At 35.5% G+C, this 26,267-nt stretch overlaps 4 protein-coding genes across 4 annotated transcripts; 1 reads left to right on the forward strand and 3 right to left on the reverse strand.

Annotated features, from left to right (window-relative positions):
- Window positions 1-154: 154 nt before the first annotated feature.
- LOC145238606 (serine/threonine-protein kinase ULK4-like) lies at window positions 155-14,071 on the reverse strand. Its single transcript, XM_080101824.1, has 28 exons — window positions 13,779-14,071; window positions 13,408-13,507; window positions 12,957-13,096; window positions 12,472-12,619; window positions 12,300-12,401; window positions 11,795-11,987; window positions 11,673-11,728; window positions 11,475-11,592; window positions 11,019-11,206; window positions 10,844-10,923; window positions 10,467-10,603; window positions 9,833-9,985; window positions 9,652-9,771; window positions 9,225-9,417; window positions 8,244-8,447; window positions 7,483-7,677; window positions 7,019-7,146; window positions 6,604-6,749; window positions 6,337-6,458; window positions 5,511-5,660; window positions 4,721-4,844; window positions 3,797-3,968; window positions 3,097-3,243; window positions 2,303-2,469; window positions 1,778-1,950; window positions 1,559-1,708; window positions 1,102-1,248; window positions 155-490 (listed from the first exon to the last, which is right to left on the reverse strand). Exons 1-28 carry the CDS (start codon window positions 13,914-13,916, stop codon window positions 317-319), a joined length of 4,065 nt encoding a protein of 1,354 aa, XP_079957950.1. The 5' UTR covers window positions 13,917-14,071; the 3' UTR covers window positions 155-316.
- Window positions 14,072-14,252: 181 nt separating this feature from the next.
- Window positions 14,253-19,219, reverse strand: LOC145239156 (protein lin-9 homolog). Its single transcript, XM_080102440.1, has 13 exons — window positions 19,039-19,219; window positions 18,831-18,901; window positions 18,366-18,527; window positions 17,794-17,936; window positions 17,586-17,711; window positions 17,232-17,395; window positions 16,779-16,869; window positions 16,494-16,665; window positions 15,934-16,125; window positions 15,403-15,528; window positions 14,874-15,068; window positions 14,683-14,777; window positions 14,253-14,614 (listed from the first exon to the last, which is right to left on the reverse strand). The coding sequence occupies exons 1-13, from the start codon at window positions 19,058-19,060 to the stop codon at window positions 14,509-14,511; spliced, it is 1,665 nt and encodes a 554-aa protein (XP_079958566.1). The 5' UTR covers window positions 19,061-19,219; the 3' UTR covers window positions 14,253-14,508.
- Window positions 19,220-19,737: 518 nt separating this feature from the next.
- Window positions 19,738-25,039, forward strand: LOC145239143 (DDB1- and CUL4-associated factor 11-like). Its single transcript, XM_080102425.1, has 15 exons — window positions 19,738-19,977; window positions 20,586-20,692; window positions 20,847-20,869; window positions 21,082-21,198; window positions 21,269-21,339; window positions 21,463-21,563; window positions 21,716-21,865; window positions 22,289-22,355; window positions 22,455-22,523; window positions 22,600-22,657; window positions 22,913-23,098; window positions 23,158-23,311; window positions 23,592-23,747; window positions 23,893-23,999; window positions 24,294-25,039. The coding sequence occupies exons 1-15, from the start codon at window positions 19,829-19,831 to the stop codon at window positions 24,336-24,338; spliced, it is 1,560 nt and encodes a 519-aa protein (XP_079958551.1). The 5' UTR covers window positions 19,738-19,828; the 3' UTR covers window positions 24,339-25,039.
- On the reverse strand, window positions 24,988-26,240 carry LOC145239148 (5-hydroxymethyl-dUMP N-hydrolase-like). Its single transcript, XM_080102430.1, has 4 exons — window positions 25,936-26,240; window positions 25,816-25,881; window positions 25,650-25,760; window positions 24,988-25,583 (listed from the first exon to the last, which is right to left on the reverse strand). Exons 1-4 carry the CDS (start codon window positions 26,090-26,092, stop codon window positions 25,471-25,473), a joined length of 447 nt encoding a protein of 148 aa, XP_079958556.1. The 5' UTR covers window positions 26,093-26,240; the 3' UTR covers window positions 24,988-25,470.
- Window positions 26,241-26,267: the final 27 nt, after the last annotated feature.

Raw genomic sequence — 26,267 nt, forward strand, 5'->3', positions numbered from 1 at the left:
TTGAAGGAATCGAAGAAAAAATGCTGAACTACAAACGCATTTCGCCCTTTAAAAAAGCATAAATAATACCTGACCCCACAAGCAAGAACGTTTTAAACGGTGATCTACAAGCCCTTATGATGTTGTTTTGCCAAAAAAAAAAACAAAAACGAAATGATATAAAATGGATTGTATTAAATTTAGAAATTTGTACCAGTGCTTCGTTCACAGTGCAGCAGCCGTACAAAAAAAACAGGTGAAATACAGCGGAACAAAATCACAGAAAACAACAAAAACGGTATTGTATGTTAACAAAAAGTTGAACTCAGGAAAATCATTAACTTCTCGACGAGCGAGGCTTCATACAACTGGTGATATCATTGACCAGTGATGAAGTTGTTATGTCTGGGTTCTTCGTACAAGCTTCGATTGCTTTCAACAAGTTAGCTCCTTCCTTCATGCTAAGCTGCTCGCCGTGGAAGTCGTTCAGTGACACAACCCGCTTAATAAGCTGGAACAGGAAAAAGTATCAGTTCGGTACACAACGGGTTTACGGCGGTTTAGAAATAATATCGGCGTTAACGTGCTATTAGCTGGCTTACTTTACTGGTATTTCTTGCATTGCACCAACTAACAATTTATAAAACCACCGGGTCATGTACTTTAGCAAGCGTAAGCTTTTGTCAGAATTTTAACGTTTTGGGGTTTCTGGGTGACCTGGGGTTAAAAGTTCGGAAGACTTACTTTATCTAAATATAAACAAAAAAAGTTTGAACCACCTTTAATAATCAAACGCGGGGTACAAACCAGCGTTGGACAAACATATTTGAATACAAAAAAAAAAACAATACGTTCCCCCTTCAAGGAAAGGACCTGTTGTTATTAAACAATTGAACCGGTACTAGAATTGTCGCAGTTCACTTACATGTAAATGTTAACGATAGCCGATGGGTATTAAGATGAGAAATGAATTTAAAGTTTTAGTCCTATTTTAAATCTAAAGTTGCAAACTAAGGGAGGCATCCAAATTTACTAATAAAATGATTCACTTAAGCCACAACCCAAAAACAGAATCACGCCAAAGCCCGAGTAACATTTCCATTTCCACTGAGCTATACATACCTTCAGTATAATGCGCTGAGTTTTCGTGTGAGCTTGGCCGAGCGCTTTCGCCAGGCTATCCATATTTCTATGCGTCATTGTATCAGGATGGTCCCCCCCGTATAGTTGAATAAGCAACGACAGACAAGCCAGGGCGAGCTCAGATATCTGAAACCACAAGACGAAAGTTGGTTATGGAAAGTCCCCACAGTTAAACCAGGGTTTAATGCCGGAACAGAACAAAATAACGTTATTCGTTCTGTGCAAATTATTTATTTCGTTCCGGTCTGACAAAAATAAATTTATAACGGTATTTATCGGTATTTCGATCTTAACAAACGAGCAGCTCTTGTGGTTTTCTTAAGAGAACAAAGAAGTAAGTTGAAACAAGAGCATTTTTAGATGCAACTATAAACTGGGATTAGAACCACTGACCTATGGCTTTAGTCGCGTATAAGTTGGGGTGTAATTTATTTACCTCCTGTTCGTCGCAAAGGAGTTGAACGCAGAGCCCTTGCAGTTCAGTGAGAGGTTTATGGAGGAGGAGAAGTTGCTCCGCTTCTTCAGTCTGTATCCTCTTATTCTTTGTCACGTGATCGCCGCTCGCTGAGGCGTGAATAGAGTGAGACTGCGTAAAAAAATATTTTTGTTTTTAATAAGATGCTTCATTTAATAAATCTACAATGAACACATTTACCTGTAGAGCTCTCTTTACAACGCCAGTAACTCTGTCCAGCGAACATTTGAGCAAAGTGAGAAGGTGGTCAAGTCCTTCTGCCACCGCAGGTTTGTCCATTTTTCCGTCAATATCTTTTCCCAAATATTGAGCTGACATGTCATTCAAGTAACTCAATAAGTGATCCACGAAACCTGGTAAAATCGAAACTTTTTGTTGAAATTAGTTGTTATTTTAGTAAAAAATGAGAAACTCGGTAAAAAGTGGGACTTCTTAAGGCTTTTCTGATTATTATTAAAAAACGTTTTTTTCTTAATAGTCCAAAAGTGGTAAAGTTAGGGCTGAAAAAGCGTATTTCAAAGCATGTTTAATTTGCCAATATAAGTTTAACTTGAACTAAAATAACAATTTTATTTTTAGATTTTGAATGTGATCATTTTATCGATATTATAAAACGAATATAATTCATTAATTTATACTGTGTATATCCTTAACTTAGAACATACATCAGCAATGATAAACATTTGCATAAGCTCCATCGCTTACCGTTATCATATACTTGTGCTGTTACATCGTCGTCGGCAAAACGTACAAGCAATGTGAGAACAGTCACAAGACCTTGAGCGCACGTGCTCAAGACGGCTGAATGCTGCTCCTGGAACAACGTCATCAACACGGGAATAAGACCACAGGAATGTATGGACGTGCTTATGCTGTGGAAAAAGAAGTAAATGGTATAGTTAGTTTAAACAAGGGCTCTTCAAATGTTTTACGAACATGGAACCCTGAAGGCATTTTGTCAATTTTGTTTTTGCGTTTTTTCCTTATTTAAATAGAATCAATACACAAGTAGTTTTTGCGCAAAGATGTTAAACGAAATAGAAAACTTTGGGAGCACATTCAAGTCAACAAAAACGCAAAGTTAGTGAGAGTTCTTTCATGTTGCCGCTTGTATAAACGTAGTCATGTATGACAAAGTCGTAAACAACTAAATTTAAAAACTGTAATCACAATGTCAGTAATTATTGAACTTTAAATTAACTTAACAGCAGTTTTTATTTTGTCACAACACAGTTTAATTGTGCATAAATCGCCAGTAGTTCTATCAGGGGTTTAACAGAAGTCCTTGTAAGTTATAAAATTCATAAAATTTGATTAAGGTAAAATGAAAAACAAGGTCAATGATCTTTCAATAAACTATAAAGCTATAAAAACTTGTATAAAAACGTTGATAACCTTTATAAGTCAGCAACTTAAGTTCATGAAACACAATTTACCCAATAAACAAGCAACCAGAATAGTATGGCAAAACTTGAATGCATGGAAACCTTCTCCCTTACCTCGGCCAGTGTTCCAGTATTGTCCCAAGGAATCTCACTCCATATGCTGGCAATGGATCATTGGCTAGCAAGATCGGTTGGAAGTCGGGTATGAGAATTTTCTCTATAGATTCACGCACACCGTATGCATCTGGGTGGTCAACTCGTCTGTGGGGAAAAACATGTATAATCTTCAAACAAATCAATCATTAGTTTAAAGTAAACTACAATGAGCCACGCCTACATAGAAAACGAATCGAGCTAGTTTCTAATAATTTCTATGTGATAAAGCAAAGGATGGAAAAAGTTAGCTTGCGGTGGGATTCGAACCCACGACAGAAGCCTCCCTGGGGCCCGTATAAAGTGGGGTTAAGTAAATCATGGGTTTACGTCGAAAACGCTGGTATATGACGTATAACAGGGGTCGTCAACCTTTTTTGCACTGCGGACCGCTTTTAAAAGTGAAATATCATAACGGACCGGCCTTCAAAAAGCTACAAACATTCATCAATTAAAACGCCTAAATTAGTTTATTATCCCCGGGATTGGGAAAAATGATTTAATAAGCGTTTACCCTGAAAATTACATAGCCTGGAACGGACCAGCACCGGGCCGCAGACCGGCGGTTGTCGACAGACAAGCGTATAGTACAGAGCATCATATAGGACAGACAGAAGTTTTCAGTCGAACTTTGAAAAAAAGAATAAGGTTAAGTCCTTACTTGGAACGTGCGCTTCTTACAGATGATCTGCTGCTTCCTCTGGACGACGGAGTTCTCGGCGTCAGCGGAAAATCAGGAGCCGTAAAAGCGTCAGAACTGATCGCCGAGTAATTAAGCAACGTTCCCAGGATGTCGGTGAGAAGTTTGATGCAAACTATCTGACCGTTGCCACCTTTTAAAGTGGGGAAGTGAGGTTGGTTTAGGTGTGTAATGTATAAGGCTAAGGTGACAAATTGGACACGTTTTGTTATTATGTAATGACGTAACGACAACTTATACGTACTGAGCGTTCCTCAACCTTTTTACCCATGCCTAACACCTGAAACAATTGTGTGCCTCAAGAAATCACAGACACCACCAACATTACCTGATGGTTTAAGGTTGCCCTGCTTCACAACAAATAAGGTCATTATAACAGTTAACGCATGAATGTCGATTTGTAGTGTGTTAACTAAAAGTAAGCAAATGGCCATTCCGGTCTTGTCTAGTTTTTTTTACTGTTTTTTAGCATGTATTTAAACTTTTTTTTGTTATGTATAGAAAGTTTTAAATATCTGTTTAACACCTACGCAATTGTTCACATCAGTCATTAAAAGTCGTAAAAAAATGTATGAAGCGATGATCCTTAACCTTTTTTTCTAGTTACACTCCCTCAGTAAACAGTAACTACTTCTTGCACGGTTGCAACCCATGTCGTATTTTAAGTACCGAATATTCCATAACTCTATATATTTGTGTTTGTTCATACGTGTATTGTAATCACCACATGTGTTCGCTAAAGCGTAACGGTTGCTTTATAAGCGCGTACTTTAACCTAGTAGAGGTCATTACAGATTTACACGAGGCGGGCGTGTTATGTGGTTGACCTATTGACTTAAATAATACTTTACAGCAAGTAAAGGGAAGAGAGAGTTAGGTTCATACCTCCATAAAAACTGATGAGCGATATAAGTTGGGGAACGAGCGATTTCATCGAGGTGTCTTCATGTTGAGTGAGAACAATAGAATGCTGAGATAAACACTCAACTATGGAAAGTACAGTGTCCACCTGTGGTGAAAGTACACGTTATAAAAAACTAAACTAACAGATGATCTGGTGAATGGATGAGCTTTTTTATGCAACACTCGATTGCAACATTTTAGACGATAGTCAACAATTAATAAACACTAAAAATGCTACTTTTGTATGCCCTATACCAGTGGTTCCCAACCTTTTTTTGTCGCGACCCAAATACTTACCAAAATTTTGTTTTGTGGCATCTCGCGACCCATGAATATACTATTTGGGTTGTATTTTTGTTTGTAAATCAGGAAAGTTTTTCGAAAATTACTACGCTAGTTTGTAAAATAAATAACATCAAACAAAAATTATTTGTTTTTAGTCATGAAGTCATGATGCCCTATAACAGTGTTTCTCAACCTTTTTTTTCTATTATGTACCCTTTATAACTAATGCTGCAATTCCACGCACCCTAGTGATTGATGAAACAATGTACCAGCCTTATGGAAGGTTCACAGACGTAAAATAACAACATCAAGCAAGAAAAACGCTAATCAAATAATACGTTTTTAAAGAGAACGAAAATGTATTGAAAAACATCGTGAAAATGTCCTATTTGCAAAGGATGGGCCGGGTGGTACAGAGCATTGCTTCTTCGATACTCGACCAAACTCTAATCGAATAATGATGCAAACAATATCGAGTAAAACTCACAAATTTTTGTACGATGTCGTCACCGACGGAGGTAGCGATTCCGGACGCGTGCGAACTGCCTCCGGATCGCTTCAGGAAGTTGGTCACGTGACTCAGCAGCTGACTGAGATGGCTCACGAAGTCTGACGTCACGACTTGTGATCGGAAAACCTGTGAGAAGCAAACGTGACCTTTGAACGGTTTCACATAAATATTGTAAAAAACAACCACAGAATAAACTTTTAAAAGTTGTGCTTTCCAAACAAAGGAAATATATGTTTAAACTAGTGTTGTACCGAATCGGCGAAATTTCGATTCGGCCGAAACCGAATATTCGGTGGTTTTGCCGAATAAATTCGGCCGAATCAACCGAATCATTTAGGACGTCACGCGAAGTCGTACGCTACGCGTTTGACATGAAAATATAAGTTTATCTACCAGGCAATTAGTGCAAAATGGTTGTGTTTCGTCCCTATTTTCCTCAAGCATGATTGCCAACCCGACAATGAATTACTGATTAGTTGTCTGCAGTGGTAAAAACGATAATGTGTTAAAAAAGATAATGATTGGCGCGATTTTCGTTGGTACTATGCAGAAAAGACACGTTTAACGCTTTAAATATGTGTTCGTAAAAGATTCGGTTTCGGCCGAATCGCAACAAATTATTCGGCCGAAACCGAATCTTTGCAAAAGTGGTCGATTCGGCCGAATAAATTCGGCAAACCGAATATTCGGTACATCTCTAGTTTAAACCCTTTTTTTTGTTTTTTTTTATTGTGCTGGTTTTATGCTATAATGCAGAGGTCTAATTGATTAGAAAAGGAGCTTTATAATAAACGTCACATACTTGACTAGTAACAAGATGGTGGAGTACTATTAATGTAGGTAAGGTGCTTTTCAATTGTTTAATTTGCTGTGAAGAAGGATGCTTTCTTTTTGATGCCTCATCAAGGATGGAAATACAATTCACTGCAAAAACAAGCACTTGGAAAACTTGAAGAAACAGTTTTTGCATTTAGCCAGTCATTGTATCATGTATATGTATGTATAAATGTACCAATATTTTCAATAATTAGTTATTCAGGAACTGTTGTACACCTCATTAGTAAGATACCTGAAATTTGCGGCACATGCTGGACCATGTGTTGTATAAGATGATGCAGACACGCACAAACATATTCCGATGTTGATGGTGTTTGTCGATTTCCTGCTGATGGCGTTCGTAGCCTTCGCCAATCTCTCTCAACATACATTATTAATCTATGAACATACAAAACCTTGTTTGTGGTATAATAGCAGACATTCTTGTTCATTTATTATATTTATACACACTTATTTACTGTCATTACTAAGGCAATACAGAATGTCTATTTTAAGCAAATTGTAAAGAAAACCTTTTGATTGTTGAGTATTCTAGCATGTTTTTTTTTACAAGCTATGACTTTGTTGTTTTATGACAAACATAAAAAAATCTATAATTTATAAACGCTATCCACTGAAACCAGAAATTGTAATTAAAAGTTTTTTACCTGTTTTGGCAAGCAGCCATAATCAAGGATGCATTTCGCTTCAACAAAAGAGTTACAGCCAAAATTATCTTGGCTCTAACAACACTAGATGGGCTGTCCAACAGTTTCATAAGATTTGGCAAGATATCCTGAAACAAAAATGTTTCCGTGCTTAAAGACACATGTACATTAATCATAGGTATCACCTTATGGATCTCTTCTGGCAAGAGTTATGTCTGGCAGGAACAGTTTATATCAGTGGTTCTCAAACTTTTTTATTGTCGGGGCCAAATGGTATTTTTTAAGTGTGTAGGGAGCCGAAACCTTGAGAAAATCACCAAAGAAGATGACTTTGAAAGCTAAAATAGCAATGTTTCTGGTTTTCTGAGGTCTGGTGCGAGCCGCAAAATAAGTAGTTGGGAGCCGCATGCGGCCCCTAAAACCGAGTTTGAGAACCACTGGTTTATATAATCATAGGTATTTACCTTTCCATTAGCAAGGCGTGCAGTGTGTCCTTTAGGGGCAGAGTACATGGTTTCAACTAATGCTGTAGCGATTGCTTGCTGACATTTGTATGAAGATCGACTAAGTGATGAAAGAAAAGGAGCCAAGCTCACACGATCTAGGATTCCTTGTAAAACTGCTCCATTGCCAGAAAGTCTATTTAGTCGACACATTGCCTAAACAGCAAGAGAAAAATTAATGTACAACAACAATATGTATGTATCAATAGTACAGTGATTCCTTTAACTGTTTACTATAAGAGATTTTCAATTGTGCTGCAAAATACTTGTTAATTTTTTTGTAACACAAACATTCTTTGGTGGTGTGAGATTTGATAACAAAATATGGGCATGTATGACAATTATAAAAGCTTTCATTTGTCATAAAAAGCAATCTCACCACCAAAATAAAGTTGAAAATTCAGCCCTTTTAACAATTTCTTATGTCATTGGCCGGTAAAGTGTGCCATGGCAAGAAAATTTAGCTTGGTAATGTGCTGCATGCTTAAAAAGTTTAGGAACCACTGCTCTAGTGAATGAATATCACATTAATGTGTTTTATATGTCATATTTATTGGTCTTTCTAATGTTTCTGTGCAGCAAGTAGTAGCCCGAAAAATTCAAACCAAACATATCTGCTTGGAGATAAATTCAGATGGTATAATATCACTTTTGGAACATTCAACTCTAAAGTACAATATCCTGCAGCCTGGTTATGTAAACAGACACAAGTATAAACTTACTGATAGTGAGCATTGCTTGAGGGTTTCATTTGTAGCTCTCTCTGACACAGTCCACAACATTGTGCCGATGACATCACTACTGTGTGAAGGTGTTGTACCTGAACCTTGCATTGAAGCATTGAGAAACTTTTTACCATGATTCGTTCCAATCGCAGCCACACATTCTATTGTCTTGCAAGCAAAATGCTGCACCACTGGGTCTTCCTATACATTTAAAAAGATGTTGCTGTCAGTTTAAAGATAAAGACCTAATTTTTTTTATGTTAAAATGTAACCACGTAAAAATTCAAATAGAAAAATATGTTTTGTTTTAAATTTTACACTGAAAAAAATCAATGAACAAACATTAAACATGTAAAAGCATTGAGTCAATAAATGAAAACCTACAGACAGTGCACATTGTTTCAACCTAGAAGATGATTTTACATTGATACTGTGACACTGAGCCGATATCACTTTGGTTCCCAAGCAATTGCTTGGCCATTGTGAGCCAGTTTACTCTGTGGTGTTTGCCCAGTTGTGGCATCGCACAGAATAGATGAGGCATGGTTTTAAGCCTGCTACACCCAACACACTGGAGTGCCACAAGGGTCTACACTAGCCATAACGGCCGATCTCTCGTCAGCAGCTGCACTGATAAGGCCTTATAGGTCAAAACAGTGTGCACTGTCTGCAGCTTAAACATTTAACACAAACAGCAATTTATAACAAAGTATTGCTCATCCAGCAGTTTTATTATAAATAATCGACGTTTCGACATCCTATACAAACAGCAATTGGTTAGGGTTTTTAAACTTTTGTTTTATGTTTAATAATTTTATTATAGAGCTTATTTGACAGATTCAAAGCCTTGGTGTTTTGGAGTCCCTGGATTTACAGCAAAGTGATTAGTGACTTTAAAAAATAGATATTTATAATTATTTGCTAATATATAATTGTGTTTCATCTTTTGTAAAAATCCAATTAAAACATCCTACTTACCCCCTCTCTTAAGCAGCGACTTATTAAGTTGTAGGTTGCCATAGGAATAGACCAGTTCCCCTTCTGAGTCTGGGGTTGTGAGGCAGGACGACTTTGGTAAACCTCAACTGAAGGATTTCCTTCATCTTGCTCAGTGACAAAAAGCAGCAACTGACCGAGGCACGGTAACAGACTCAGTTTTGACCGAGTGGTTCTGAAATATATATTTTTTACGGACTTTGGTATAGCTTTAAAACATGACTTTTTGGCCTGTTGTTGTGTATACTTTTTATTCATCGATATGAATATTCTTTATATGAATTTTAACAGCTTTTTGCTGGGTGATTTTTCCAAAATGAGCTTCTAAGGCCAATAAAAGCACAAATAAAGGTTGTTTATGCAAAAACTAGACATTTTTTTGTTAAATGTGAAAACTATCTGTATTTACCGAAAACTTTCTCTCAGAACATCATTCAAAGTTGAAAATACTTCAGTGATTTTTGTGCACTGTTCCAATTCAGTGGCACAGGATGCAGTCAAACCTATAACCCTTGCTGCTTTTGACGCACTGGAATACAATAAACATGCAGTCAAAATATGAAATCAAGTGAATAAAAATGTGGACTTACACGTCAGGTGACTGTTGCATTGTGCTTTTAACCAAAGAAGCAAGTAAACCTAGCATCGAAGAGTTAATGACAAAATTTGCAACAGAGGTGTTACAAGTACAAAGATGTGCTAGATAAGATGACACTGCTGACCGAATCCTTTGCTGGTTGCTCCTAAAAAATATATATAAGAAGTATGCCATATACATAAGACTCTGTCTCAGTTGTTAAGTGACTGTAGTAAACAGAAAATGCTGATAACCAAATCACCACAATTCCTGGTAATAGTAACTCCATTATTGTCAAAATTGGTTTGTGATTAACCAGAATATGCAAATAAACGGATGATAGGCTACTGCAGTTTAGCATGTATGGAATAAAACAAAACTTGCAATTAACTGGATTTTTTTTCCAGAATCGTTTTTACTTGAAATGTCTTTGAAGCAAAGTTACCACAAACATGGCAAGTTTATTCTATATACTTTGCAATTAAGTTAAGTTGCATCATAACAATGCAAAGTCCATTCACCAAGAAGACACCGATGATTGTATTCATCTGAAACATGACTTGATGTTGTAGGACTTGTACAAAGTTTCATGACCTGATACATTCACATACAAATTGTAAATATATATTTTTATGTGGCCGTCTTACCCAGATGCCTGAGAAAAGCTTTGTTGAACTTGTTTTAAGTGATCGTACAAGTCTTCTGATGTGACGTTATCCACAGAAGGTAGAGCTTGAAATGGAAGAGATTTGGCATCCCATCGAAATGGATCAACCTTTTTAATCTGTCATTCATCGTTTAGTATTACTACAATAAATCCTATACAATAGCATAGTTCATGCTTCACCCATCAACAAAAGGCTTTCAAAATATTATGCAGCTATTAGGCTACTGAATGGAAAATCAACAGAAAAACAACATTTAAATGTTGGGCAGCTATTTCCGGCTTGGACAGTTTTGACATTGGTCCCACCCTTAAATGTGTAACCATTCGTTCATGCTTGTTTTAAGACATAGCATTAACCTGTGGATTATCCTGGATAGCAGAGAGCTCCAAATCTGTACTGTGATATATCAAGCTCTTGATAGAATCTGGTTGGTTATCTGTAAAAGAAATGTTTCTTAATCATTTTTCCTCAAAAAACAAAATATTTGATAACACACAATAAACTTGATGAAATATAAAATTCAATTCTTACCTTCTTTGGTTGAAGTAGCAGATAAACTTCTTTGTTTGATGTCACATTCTGTTACTGATGAGCGTGCAACCTTCTTGGTAACAGAGTAAGTGACTCCTAAAGGAACGCTAGCACGGGGAGTAGCTGCTCTGCTTGCTTGCTGTATATGTTCATCATTGTCATATGGTTGGGCTGACAGAGGTCTTGAACTAGTGTCAGAATAAGATGTCATTAATGTGAAGGTATTTTTTAGCAATTTATTTAGTGCCATTATTAGCAATTTATTTGATGAGCAATAATTTATCATTTTTAAAGCTTTAGCATTTTCCCAAAAAATAACTTTACAGTTAATAATTTAATTTTATTAAAGATTCACAGATGAAAAATGCATTTAACGACCCCCAAATTTCTGTGTGTTTTGAATTTAAATCCTTAACTGTCAGGGGTGGCAAAAATAAAATACAAAATAGGTTTTACCTTAAAGTGAAAGTGCTGTCAAGAACATTTACACTCTCAGGGGCAGGTCGCGGTGAAGATTTTGGTGGAATATTTTCAGGTACAGGGTGGGGTTTCACAGCAGGTTTAGCTGCAATAGCTAAGACATACAAACAAAATCAATTCCAAAATGTAAATCACATTAAAACAATGAAGGTAAATATGCATAAGAATACCCACCCACGGTTTTCTCAGTTTTCCAGAAGGGATGTTCCAAAAGTGTTTCAGCATTCGGTCTGAAAAAATATAGTCTTCAAATACAACTCAGACGACAACAATCAAAGCAAGTATTTTTGACAAACCTTAAGTCTGGATTCTTGTTTAGAGTAAGATTTAAAAAGTCCAAAAAGGCAGAAGATGGTTTTTCATTTGTAAATCCTGGCATGGATCTGCCAAGACATGTTGCCAATCTTCTTTTGTCAGGAGATTCCAATTTTCCGTGACAAACTTGCTGAACGAGATCTGCTGAGTTTTCGCAAGCAAATGGCACAGAACCTAAATATAAAATGTTATGGTTTGTAGATATTGTGTGGTATATACATGCACCAACGGTAGTGTATTACAGGTGGCATGTAAAATACTACATGATAACAAAGTCTAAAAACATGATTTCAATGACAAAAGTACTTGCGTTGTTTGTTTATCACATGTCAATGTGAAATCCTGTTTTCTAAAATTGGTACTGTGATAGTATTCACTAACATTTTTAACTGGGATATAAAATAACAAGCCTGAGTATGATGGTGTTAAAATTAGACAAGAAATGTGTCACACTCAAACCATATAAAAAGATACAGATTTTCATACCTGTGTACAATTCATAGAGCACAGCACCTAATGCCCAAATATCCCCTGCTAATGAAGGTGACCCAGACTTTAAAACTTCAGGGGGTTGGTACTCCAATTTGCCTGCAAAAAAGATGGGTTTTAATACTAGAACAGAACCTCTGATTGTTGTTTGTAAGACAATAGGTTATACCCCTCAGAATGTTTCCCTCTAGTTGTTCTGCAACATCTTCTTGGTATTGGCCGGCTGCTTGCATGTACACTTCAGCCAAATTTTCATCCTTCAATCGACTTACACAGAAGTTAGTTAGCTTCAATGTGCCTGGACCATCCAGCAGTATCTAAAACAAATTTGTACTAGTTTTTTGAAAACCTTGTAATGATTTTAATGCAATAGCCCTACAAATCAAAATGTTTTTAACTGATGTTAATTTTTCAGAGATTACATTTTTTTAGGTTTAAGTTTCTAAACTGCAGTAATCAAAACGAGTTGAAGACCTTGTTTTATTTTTTTTACAAACACAGCTTATGTTATAAGTTCATAATATGAGTCCACCAGTGGATAAAGATTCCAAATCTCAAAATGATGCAATCATTATGAAACATAAGTCAGAAAACCCAATAATCAAAGACAAGAAAAATAATGTTTCACACAGAAAAACATGCTTTACCATTCACCTTTTTCGGAGATATATCAGCGAATACGATGCCATGTTGATGAAGGTAGTTGATCCCTAAAAGTATATCTTGTCCAAATTTTCTCACTGTTTCTTCGGGAAGACAACCATCTAAATCTAAAACCTCTTGAAGTGTCCCACCTGATGAGAAAACAAAACACAATATAAACATACAGTGCTAATAGCTAAAATTTTATTGCAAGTCCAGTCTGGACCTACATGTCCCACAAGCCGCAAGCGCGGGTGCACGACCCATAAGTTCGCGTGCAAGACCAATTTCAGCAGGCGCAAAGCAACTAAAAGAGGTCAACACAGCCCAATTAAACGCCTTTGGTGCAAAATTTGCACGTGCAAACCTAAAAAATTGGCATGCAAAAAAATTTGTTTCAAAAAAAATCGCGCATGCATCTGCCACATTCTGCAGACTGGTTGCAAGTAATGTATATGCACACCTGTACATAGCTCCATAACCATCCAAAGATGATTGCTTGTCTCGTACCATTCTTGAAACTTGACGATGTTGTCATGTTTCAGTTCATGTGTCAATCGGACCTAAAAAAATAGGAATGAAAATTAAATGTTGTTGGTGCATTTTCAGTCTACAACCATACTTTATGAAAGCATGGAATATTTTGTGATTAAACTTTAACTAAAACATAAGAATGTTTGCAAAGTTTTATGCAACTAATTTTTTGTGGTGCAAAATTTGTTGGAAACATTTTTTTCTAATTTGAACAAACATTTATTCCAGAAAAGAAGCATGGCATGAAATTTAAAAAACGCGTTTACTTAGATTTTTAAATTTAACCAACATTTAACTTACCCAGTTAGTAATTGCGGCACGAGCATCTTTTTCAATGCACAAAATTGCAAGAAAAGTGATCGTCCCTTTACGTCTGCCTTTATACACGATAGAGTTCGTACCTCTGCCGATTTCTTCATACAAAATGAAATTTTCCATGTGGCAATTTCATTGGAGCTATTTTTCAACTTAATTTACAAACAGGGAGACTTCTGTTAACAAACGCCGCCTTTTCAGAACAACTTTGTACAGTTGCAAAATTCGAAAGTATTTCTGTTGTTGCGCTTTATCGCTTTCGTCACGCTTCACTGCACATTGTCTATGCTCATTTTCTTTCCCGCCTGAATACGGTACAGAAGAATAAATACCGGTGTTTAAAATTTTGTAAATAAACTATAAAGCCTAAATATAAAAAACTTTCGGTCTAATGTCCCAGACCGACCTTTTTATGACATTTTTAATGAACTGGTATGGCTACAATCACAGTTTGTAATATTCTAGTTGAGAGGCAATTTATTCGCAATGGCTCAAAGAAATAAAAGAACTGTTTATGTTTTGCAACTGTGTGACACCAAAACCAACACACAAAGAACAAAAATTCAGTTCACAATGCTGCGAAAACATCTGAAATAGACATGTTGATGTAATTTTTTCAGTCTTGAGGCAGCAAAACAACAGAAAGATTGAATGGGGTGATTTGGGAATTTCTTTTTTTTCTATATATTTTATTTATTAGGGAAAAGTTTTTGTTTCATCCTTCACTTGACTCTGATGTTACTTCATAGTTTGACAACAAGCTATGTTCCATCCCACTGCGAATATGTGCAATATGAATTTCCACATTATTCTGGAAGCATCTGAAAGAATTTTTTTTTTATTAAAATACCATTTATTTAATCAGGCACAACAATTCAAAGCAATTTACTCTGCGTTTTCAGTGCTAAGTTTTGTTTTGATGACCCGCATAGCATCGGATAGTGATTTGAACTCAATGCAGTTGCCCTTGCTTTCCTTTAAATACTGAAAATATATACAAACAAAATTGCATTAATTTAAGTTATCCTTTTAAGGGAGCACATTGTAAGAATTGCAAATGTAATACAATCAAAATCATACCTTGACTTGTAGCATAAGACTGGTTAACTGTGTAATTAGGTCAGTCAGTCCAACATTTTTGACTGGTCGCTTTATACCAATCCCACTATCTTCATCTCCTACATTTTTGGCAGCCAATAAATTCTCCGCTGTTTCTAAGCATTGTTGTCGTAACTGGGTCGATTGATCACTTGGTAAAGTTTGTTCAGGATACAACTAAAAGAAAAACACTGTTTACCACTTAAAGTTAAAGCAGCAAATTTTCAAAGGAATACAGTTAACATAGAAAGTATGATCTTGATATACAGGTCATGTTTACATTGTAATTGTTCTTCTACGTCACTTTGAACTTTTAAAATAAAAACATGTCACTTTTATCTACTATCTGGGCCAATTATTTTTTTCAAAGATTGTGTACAGATTACTGTACAGCAAAACAATGTTTTGTGGATTTATTTACGCACATTAAATGTCTTTCTGTTAAGGCCAAACTGCCACTACAAGGCAAGTAAATCTTTACGAAACTTGGGTTACTATTAAAATTGCCTACCTCCAAACAAAACCTCTGCACCCCGACTAAAAGTTCATTCAGTCCTTTATTTAACCTCTCCAAGTCAAGAACTACAGTTGCATATTTCCGTTGAAACTCCAAGTTCAGCGTTTCCCCATATGAGTTCTGTACACAAAGTAAAATCGTTGCACTACTGGGCATACAGATCAGCCATTTTAAACTTGGTCAAAGGCTGTTGCGAATGAAACACTGCATGTAATTTTTTACAAAATGTTGTGAAAACATTCATTTGATGGAGTTGGCTTGATGCCTGTAACACAGTGATTCTCAAAGTGGGTGCCAGTGACCCATGAAATTAACTGATTGCAACATGCAACACTTAGTTGGTAATCTGGTGTCAATGTAGTCATTAAAGAGTTTTATTAAAGGAGAGCATTTTTTAAACAAAGTGGGGGCAGTACAAATAAAAGTTTGAAAACACTGTTTTAATTTGGGGCTATTGATGTTATCAAATATTGCAACAGATATTTTTATTCACAAAAGACCAAACCTTTTTTAGTCATCACATACCAATTTTTCAGCTTGAGAGTTCATCTCTCCAAGCTTCTGTATTTTTTCTCGCTTCACAGCAAGAACCCTGGAAAGTCGAGCGACTCGTTTTAGGAGTTGAACCGGAAATCCTCCTAAAGTTCCTCCATCTTCTGTTGTCGATGTCAAAAACTTACTGCGCAGCGGGGATCGACCAAGTACTGGGTCATGTTCCTCAAAAAACAAGTTAAGAAACAGGTTGGGAATGTTAGAAAAACTCCATAAACTACTAATTGACCCATGCTTTTATTAAACATAAATGCTATTCACAGGATGTCCCTCTAATAGTAGGCATGTTAATATGCACAATCACTGAGTCAAAACTCTTTCAGTAAATGATTAATTAAGAAGCAAATGCTTCTGATTCAAAATCAGTAGACACTGGGTTGGTATATTCGAGATATATATTTCACCTATTCAGGCATCATCAGTCTCTAAAAACTTATTCAAATAGAGTCGCTTTTTATGTTTATTTGGGTTGTTATTTTCATCATTAAGGTCATCCTAAATAGATGGAAACTTCCTAGTAAAAGTTGACTCACAGTGCTTGGGCTCTGAAAGCTGACATCATGGTCAACTGCAGAGAAACCAGGATGCAATTTGTTGAATGGCAGATGCCGTTTTCGGTCCATCAATGATAAAAGGTTGATGGTTTCTTGAGGTTCACAACTTGCTACTTCAATATCACAAACTGTATGAGTTCCGAGATTCGACCTGAAGAAAATTCAATGCTTATTTTTATGAACTGTTTTGCATAACAACTTAATCACTGAATGACTATTTTAATTTGCGATAATTTTACTTAAAGGGTTCAAGCATTATTATACCTGTCAAATGTAACACGATATGATGAATTAGGTAAATCAACAGCATCGATTTGTCCAGTGAATAGTCCATCATGTGACCCTCTCAGTCTCGCTATAGAAACAATACACATAATTCAAAACTAAAACAATTTGCCCGAAGGTAACAGAATTGACAGTAGGTTTGCACATAAATATAAGAAGTAAAAAAATATAGTACATATGTTCTTAGCCATTGGAGTTTATTTAACTTTTATTGAAAATTTTACAAAATCAAAGCCAACACATTATGTCCGAATGTTTCAAAAGGCTAACTTTGTATGACACTAAAATAAAAAGCATATAATGGGCAGCAAACACATATCATTAGGGTACATCAAAAATATATTTGTTAATAACCTAATCCTCTCAAAAACAATCTACACATTCTGGGGATAAGATGATAAATATCAATCAAAAGTTTCCAAAAATATTTACCGGTGACTTTGGTTCCTATCACTAGAGGCATTGGGAGTTCTTTTGGCAAGTCGCTCCAAGACTCTGAGTCGTCATGGGCTATTTTTCTTTGTTGCAGGAGACGAATTTTATTACGTTTAGCTGCCAATGCTGCGCGTTCCTCCTCAAAAAATGCTGGTGAACATCTAAAGCAAAGAGAAACATTATTTTATTAATTTACAATGACTATTTTTATACAGACCTTTTTAGTTTATTACATAAACAGAAATCGTGAATCCTAGTTTGTAAATAATGCCAAAAATTGGTTTATTGCATAAAATTCTCGCAAATTGATTAACTGGAGTTACGTGTAAACAAAATAAATTGTAGACTAACCTCCTAGGCTTCCCCATGAGCCTTCTGATCTTGGACCAATGGGCTCTTGTAAGTCGTGCAGTCTTTAAATGTGGAAAAGATTCTTTTAAGCATAGGCAAAAATCATTGTCCCCATTGAACAAAGCGCTGCAGAAAAAAAGTCCAAAAATGATTATTTCTTATCACAACCAAAAAAATTGCAATTTTACAGAAACAAAACTGTTACTACCTGTCGAGATGTGAGTAGAACCATTCATACATGCACATCTTATGAGCTTTGGGAAGTTTTAATAAGTTTCTCAACCTGCCACCCACTTTTCTAGCTACTGCCTTTTCTGCATTTTGACTGTTACCAACAGAGGAATCAGGAAGCTAAACAAACACAACATATTTACAACATTGTAGCATTAATATTGAAAAGTTAGTGAATTATGCAGGTAATGAGAGCAGAGTTTTTACCTAAATTATATTATAATGCTTAAAACATATTAATGTAATATCAGCAAAAACAAAAATTAAGCTTTAATTTTTACAAATTAATTAAATCAAAATGGCAAATATTTTTATCAGAAATCCCCTTGAGGACGCATAATTTACTAGTAGTCCAAGTTTGAATATTTGATTGAAATGCTAATAAATTTGCCACTGCTACCACAAAGTGTTATGCTGTCCTAGACTAAAAAAGGCTGGGAACTAATGCCCAACTTTAAAACACTATTCAATTTACTTTACACATAAAGATTCAGTGACAAATCAAAAAACAAAAAAAACTATGGAAAGGACAAACACATGGAAACATACTGGACTTGGGATGGAGGAAATGCTGACAGGACTTGAAACTGACGACGAAACATGTGGAACGTTTGTTTGCCTTAAAACTTTTCTGTGGTGTTTTGTTCTCTCATCCGTAGTTACTTCATCATCATTGTAGATCAATCGATTGCGACGTCTGGTTCTTTGAGGCTGCAACATAAACGTAAGTATTAAGCATTTGAAAAAAAACATTTTACAACAGAGACAATTTTGTATAATTGCATGGAGATTGTAAATCCCATTCTTATCTTTTGATAACCTAATCCAGCTTATTGCATAATTAGCCTTGGTTACTATGATGTGTAATTTACTGGATTTCCCCTTAACTTAAAAAATGCCTGCAATCATAGCAACAGACACACACAGCACAGAAAAAATAAGATTATAGTAACAGAATATTTTAAGAATTAGGCATAGAAACAACATTTTTTTGACAATATTCTATTGTTTTACTCTGTTTGGTGATGAAGACATCATAGACACCCCGGAGTGTTTCATGTTTATCAGAGCTTGAACTGAAGAATCTAAGGATATAAAAAATACGGATAATAAAAGCAATTATGCAGTAACAATATAAAAAACCTAAAACCAGGTTTTCTAATTGCTTGGAGTTTCCAACAATGCATTTGCAATTTGCACAAACTTAGATATATTTTATTACCTTCCAGGACTTGTTCCGTCATCTTTTCGTACGTCTTCTTGATAACAGTTTTGAAATGTACGTTAATACGGTAATTTACAAACCAAAAATACTGTAAACTCTACAGAAATTTTGGAAAGAGCAACACAGAATTAAAAATTTAGCTAACGCGCCCTTTTCGCGTGGTGGCGCTATATTTGTCAGTCACCGATTGGATTAAATTTTACGTTTTTTATGAATTTTAACGAAAAAGCGAAAATCCATACTTTTTTATTGAAATTCAGTAACATTTGCCATTCCACTTCAACTACAAATAAATCATTGCTTAAAATACAAAAATGTGTATAATATGAGTCATTTTTTTGCTTGACAAAGATACTCTTATTTAAATACAATTTTATCAATTTTAGCGTTTTTTGACAAATAAACAGTAGTTAAAAAACGAATAAGGAGAATACAAAAGAAAAAAATATGTTTTGTTTTAGTTTTATTTTATATTCACCTAAACGCGTCATAATTTTACTTGTCACGCATGATTGGTTGACTTGGTTTGTTGATCAGTTACGTAAATGTTACGCATGAATAGCTTCGTGTTGGGTTGTTTGTCAACAAAATCTGCAACTTTGTGAGACTGTTTTTGCTGTAAAACATGTTTGTAAAGGCGCTTGTAAACCCACTATGACTAGCTTAAACGTTTCGACCGACATCATGGCCATAAGCTTTTGTTTTTGTCAAATAATTTTCTTTTTTATTAGCTTTTGTTTGCATATAAAATGTTGTTTCGTAAGCTCTTACAATCTGCGTGTAGTTAATGGGGTCGCGTTGGAGTCGTTTTCGTCAAAACAGAAACAGAAGAAACATGGAAATCGATAGTGATAGTGAAGTTGAACAGAGCAGTAGTGATGGCGCCGAAGATGAAAGTCCTTCGTTGGCAGTGTTTTTAGCTCTGATGCTTCGAAGGTATGTTAGATTACTTTGTAATGCAACAAATCCAGTTGCATTGAAATGTAAAAGTGTTACGGTCTTCTATAACTACTGATCTTGTTTGCAAAACTAAAGTTTGTTGATCACCAAATTTAAATGTAAATCAGTAATTTATGTGGTGATAGCACTTTCAGCCATTATTCACCAATTGTGCCCTTTACTGTTGGTACTCCATAACATTGTAACATTGCACAGCTATTTCTGGCTTGGTGATTGTGCTAATGCAATTTGTGTTGCTATGTTTTTGTTCAGCAACCGAAAAAACTCAACTCAAAATGACTATCAATCACCTAATTAGCACTAAAACAATCACCAGGCTGGGAATACGTGTACAACAGTTAATCGTTATTGGAGCGCAAATTAGTGTATATGATTGCAGCATTGTAAAGCGTTATGTGCTCACCTTGATAAAGCAAACCTTTCACCACAACACCCCTAAAATAGTATTATTATTATTGGAAGAACTCAATTTTTAAGTGACCCAAAATAATCAAGGTTGCACATGGTGTAAAATTGTTGCACATGCAAATTTTGCATTTTGGAGTTTTTTTACATGGCACTGACAAAACACATGTTTGCCCTAGTGGTCAAGTAAGATTGGTTCGTTCTGATGAAAGCAACCTCCACGATGATGACTCGAATGCATCTGAAACTGAAGAGATCGCCAACTGCTGCCCAAAGTCATCTGCTGGTATGAAAAAAGAAATGATGATGATTAAAAAACAAAAAAAATAAGGAAATAAATTTCCAAACTTTTCTAAACAAAATGAATGCATAAGTGCCAGTTTTGTATTATACAACATTAATGATAAACCCCACCACCTTACTTTTTTGTTTTTATTCAGGTTGTACAGGAAACACATCACTGGTATGTGCTTACTATGTTTTGCTTCTAAAACATAATTTTTCTTTTTTCAGCAAGTTTTAATTTTGTCTCTATCATATTGGCACCTTTATCTATACAATATTTTGTTGCACAGCTATTTCCGGCTTGGTGATTGTTGTAGTGCAATTGTGTCGCTATGAATCTATGATTTCATTCACCAAGCGAAATGAACTCAATTTAACTCATAATTTTAGAAAGGAGATTTATGGCACGACTTTTCTTTTGTTCGAAATAATGCTCTTTCGTCTGGAACAGAAAACCAGAAGCAAAAATTTTTCCAACCCCACAATTTGGCTATGGCTTTGCGACAGGTACAACCGAAAAAGTTGTGTGTAAACAATATTAGACTTCAGATATTTTCTGACAGTTCCTTTGTTTCAGAGAGAATCAAATATTTGTGGCTTTGCAAGGGGAAATTTTACTCCTGGAATATGCACTTCGATTTCATCAAGGTTTGAGTTTTTTTGATCAATGATAGTTTCTTTGTTTTTCTTGAGTTTAATTTCTTATGGCCCACATACCCCCATGCTGTTGAGCGTTTTTGAAAAAAAAAAGGTTTTTGTGTTGTGCTACAGATTTATCCCTAATCATATTAGTCATCGCTTGACCTACCACGAAAAGATGTTTTGTGGAACATATTCGAGAGATGGAAGCCTGTTTTTATCTGCATGCCAAGGTACTTAAAAAGTATTTAATTAAAATTACCAAAAAGTAAGATATACTTGCAAGACCTAACATTGTCCACAAAGGTATATTTCCTGTACTCCTGTTTTTTTGTGTGTTCAGACACATGAAATATTACAGTGATTTCTGCTTCGTTTCATGCAGATCGTCACATCAGAGTGTTCAACACACAAAATGGATTACACTCGCAGCCTTTTAAAGTTATTCGTGCTAAAGATGTTGGTTGGAGTGTGCTGGATACTGCTTTCAGTCCTGACTCAAGATATGCTGCCTACTCCAGCTGGTCAAGCTATAGTGAGTGGAAACCACAATATATGCAAAATGTGTTTCTCAGGTTTTTTTAGTTCTGTAGAACAAGAATTTTGCTCTTAAGATTTATGCTCAATTTTTACTAATACAAAATAAAAGGACACCAGATTGGTTGTGCAGTGGTGGGATTCCACCGGTTCGCACAGGTTCTATAGAACTGTCCCATGAAATTTTATGAGATCAGCGAACCGGTTAGCATTACTGGTTACTGTCAATAGACTTTTTGTAACAGAACCGGCTGAAAAATAGGACTTCATGACAGAACCGGCTGACTAGAAATTGTAATCCCACCACTGGTTATATGTGTATACATTTCATCTGCAATATATTGATATATAGCAGTGTAGAGGTTTAAGTGTATAAACTGTGTACCATTTTTATCAACTTGAAAAACAATTTACTATTTAGTTCATCTCTGTACTGTTCATGATGGAGATGATCCAAGAATTGCTCAACACCTTGCACTCGACTTAAGGTATAACATAGTATAGACACAATTTAATTAGTTTTACGAAGTGGGGAAAATTAAATTTATTGTGCGAAAAAACTGAAACTTACTTTAACATGTTTTAAGGCCCAACCACCACAGCTTTGCAGTATTTTCTCTCAAGTTTTCAAGTGACAGTGAAGAGATTATATGTGGGCAAGTATATCTCCCAAATTATGTTGCTTTGTTCAGACTGTAAGACATTATCTTGTATTGTTTTTTGTGTTTGCAGGGCAAATGATGGCTACCTCTATGTCTACAATCTTGACCAATCGGAAAGAACATTACATGTAAATCCAATCAGCTATTTATTCATTTTATGACAGTTTAGTTTAATCAGTTCTTGTTGGTACATTCGACCTTGCTTTAATTTGTTATCACATAGACTACAGTGGTATTAACCATCAATTAGGTGACTTTAAAGCCCTTCAGGAGATGCATAAGGTTTGCCTTTTTTGCCATAATAATTACAGCCATACTTCATTTATCTGCATATTATTGTTTGCATAAAGTATTCAAATTGTACTACTGTTATGTTTTAACAGATTGATGCCCATGAAGATGATATAAATGCAGTCTGTTTTGCCGATAAATCTTCGCAAATCTTATTTTCTGGTGGCGATGATGGTTTGGTTAAAGTTTGGGATCGGCGAACATTCTCCGAAAACAATGCAACACCAGCTGGAATTTTTGCTGGTCACCGAGATGGAATTACATTCATTGATTCCAAAGTGCGGACTATGTTTAAGACATTATTACAACTTTTAGAATAATAAACAATTGTGTTTAGGGTGATGCACGGTACTTATTGTCGAATAGTAAGGACCAAAGCATTAAACTATGGGATATGAGAAATTTTTCATCAGAATCTGCTGTCGACAGTGTAAGAAGGATAGTCTCAAATCAGTCGTGGGATTACAGATGGCAAAATGTGCCTAGAGCATGTAAGTTTTTTTCCCTTGTATCACATCAACCTGTTTAATTGTCTTGCTACAGCAGTGCTTAGTGATAACTGATAATCAATAAAGGCTATCCTCAAAATTATATCATACAATCAATTATTTCCTCAAACACTCTACAAATGTAAGCGCACAATTTGCATAAAATGTGAATAGGTTTTGTTTTATACTTTACAACAAAAGGACATTGTTTGTTAGCTATTAGATAGCAGTTTTTTATGTTAATAAACACAACTTGTGGTAGGCTCTAAATGATTTTTTGTAGTGCGCAGACACAAACGAGCAGTGGATGGTGACACATCTGTACAGACATATACTGGTCACAAAGTTATGAACACACTGATTCGCGCAAGGTTCTCCCCAGTTCACACAACCGGAAATCGATACATTTATTCCGGATGTTCATCTGGACGAGTTTTCGGTAAGCAATGGTTTATGGGTGTATTTTCCCTGTGGTTTACACTTAACTGAAAACTTACTGTTACCCAGCAAGTTAAAACTATATATTTACAGATTTTCTGCAAATATTTTCAGATTTTTTATCTCAAAATCTATTTTATTTACAGTGTATGACCTTCTGACTGGAAAAGTTGAAACAAAACATAAAATGCATAAGCACTGTGTCCGAGATGTTCATTGGCATCCATACGAACACCAAATGATGTCAAGCTCGGTATGTACAATTAAAATAAAACTCTGAACTTAAAATAAACTTTTTTGTGGATATGAATGTTATTGTGTAATAAGTCAACATTTCTGTTCATTTGGACAAGGTTACCTCGCACCTATGATAATAATAGCTATAGTTTAACTTTCAACAACAACGTTTACTCACTATGTACAAGCCTACGCTGTTTTATTATTTATTTGTGAAGTATGTGGCTCTTTGGTAATGGGTTGTTGGGTGTTGTGAAGAACCACATAAATGTTATAGATAGTTAAACTCAAGAACTTATTATGTTTACAGTGGGACGGTACAATTGCTGAATGGGAATGGAAGGCAGAACAATGACTATCTACATTTTAAGATTAGTTGTAGTTTAATTGTTTACATAATTGCCATAAGTATGTTTTGCATATCGCTACAGCACGTTCAATTTCAAACTGCAAGGTTTTATCAGTGCAGTTGGTGATGAGAGATCGGCCTTTCGTTTTCAAGCAGTTGCTTAGCCGTTGTGAGCCATCTGTCTCTGTGGTTTATGTACAGTTGTGGCAGCAAACAGAATAGGTGAGGCATGGTTTTTTAGCCTTTTTAGTGCTGCGGCTACACTGGTCAATCTCTCATCACCCGCTGCACTGATGAGACCTTTGTAGGTCGAAACAGTGTGCACTGTCTGTGGCATTTCAAAACAGTACTCTGATATTATGTATTTTTAATGAACAGCATGTCAAAGTGATATTATGTTCCTTTATAATGATCCTTGTGTTATTGATATAATTTTCATGCAAATTATGTTTTGTATGTGTGAAAATACGCACTTTTAACAAACGTTTATCAAGTGTTGCTTGCGTACACATGCTAAATGGTATTCTTAACATGAAACCTATTAGTTTTATGAGTGACATGCAAACTTTCTATTATTAACTTCTTTTAAATTTTGTTCTTTTCCTCAGCTAATTGAATATATATCAATAAGAATTAAACAGTTTGTTCCAAGAAGAACCGTTTATGTGAAGCCGAACAAGGTAAAAATAAATGAAACTGCAACATTATACTATAACAGTAGCAGTGTTTGCTAAACCAGTTAAGTTTGTTTATGTTTAGACAGTGGTACTGTAAAAGTTGTCTTGATTTTCATTTTATTTATCAAATTGGGGTCCCAAGTATATAAGTATGTTGCACGCAGTAAATATAGTACATTGTAGGGCTATAAAAGGAATATTGCTGGAATTAATTCAAACAATCACAATCAAGTGACTGTCAAAACCCTAGTGCAATATATAGTCTCCTTAAGACTACCACCAAAATCTGTATATCAGGAATTCACAAATGATTTAGTTTGAAAGGTGCATCTTGCAAAAGCAACTCAAGGTTGGCAACCCCTGGCTTAAACCAATGTGTTAAAATACAATATGCCACAAACAACTGCAACAGTAGCAAACTTGTGGTTTGCATCGGCGTGGGAGAACATATAAGGGCCAATTTACTTATTTCCCAAAATTCCTGTCAGCAACTGGCAAGCATTCTTGACCTCAGTATAGTGATGGACTTGAAACAGGTTTTCACACTTTGCACCCTCAATCATTGCCGACAAGCCTAAGGAAATGAGTAAGAGACATGTTTATACTTTTAATTTGAACACGATTATTACATGTTACTTACGCTTGCCACTGGAGGGACGAAACAGGCAGATAACTTTTTTCTTCATCTCGATAGCCCTTCCTAATTCATATCCGACACCAAGAGAGGGGGTTGTTACTTCAGCAACAACAACTAAACAGAGAAAACTTTAAATATCCTATTATACAAAAAGCAACCAACATTTTACCATCAGAACTTTGTAGCCAGCTCATGTCACGGTCATGAATTTGTTTATCGGTCAACTTGGCATCATCTGGAAATATAAGAGTTTAAAACACATCTATATTACATATTTTTAATTTTGGACCTATCTGAATTCCTTCTTCATTGAATTTGTCGCTTCCAACATGTTCTGTGAAAACCTTGCCAAAGGATTTTAGGTGCGTGATTATCTCGTGATAGATTGCTGCGTCATTGCGTCCTCCTCGAATGCTACCACAGAAATATATGGACAGTTTTGACATAGTTTGGCTATAAATACTGAAACTGTAAACGTATTCAATAATTACATCAAACAAATTTCTGCAACTCGTTACAAAACACGGGGTTCACAAGCTAATGCACAAACGTCATTACAAGCCGCACATTGAATGCAGAACCCTGCAAAGATAAATTTCTAATTCGTTTTTATAATTTTGC

Source organism: Phallusia mammillata, chromosome 7, assembly GCF_965637545.1.
Source record: "Phallusia mammillata chromosome 7, kaPhaMamm4.hap1.1, whole genome shotgun sequence".
Lineage (NCBI taxonomy): Eukaryota > Metazoa > Chordata > Ascidiacea > Phlebobranchia > Ascidiidae > Phallusia > Phallusia mammillata.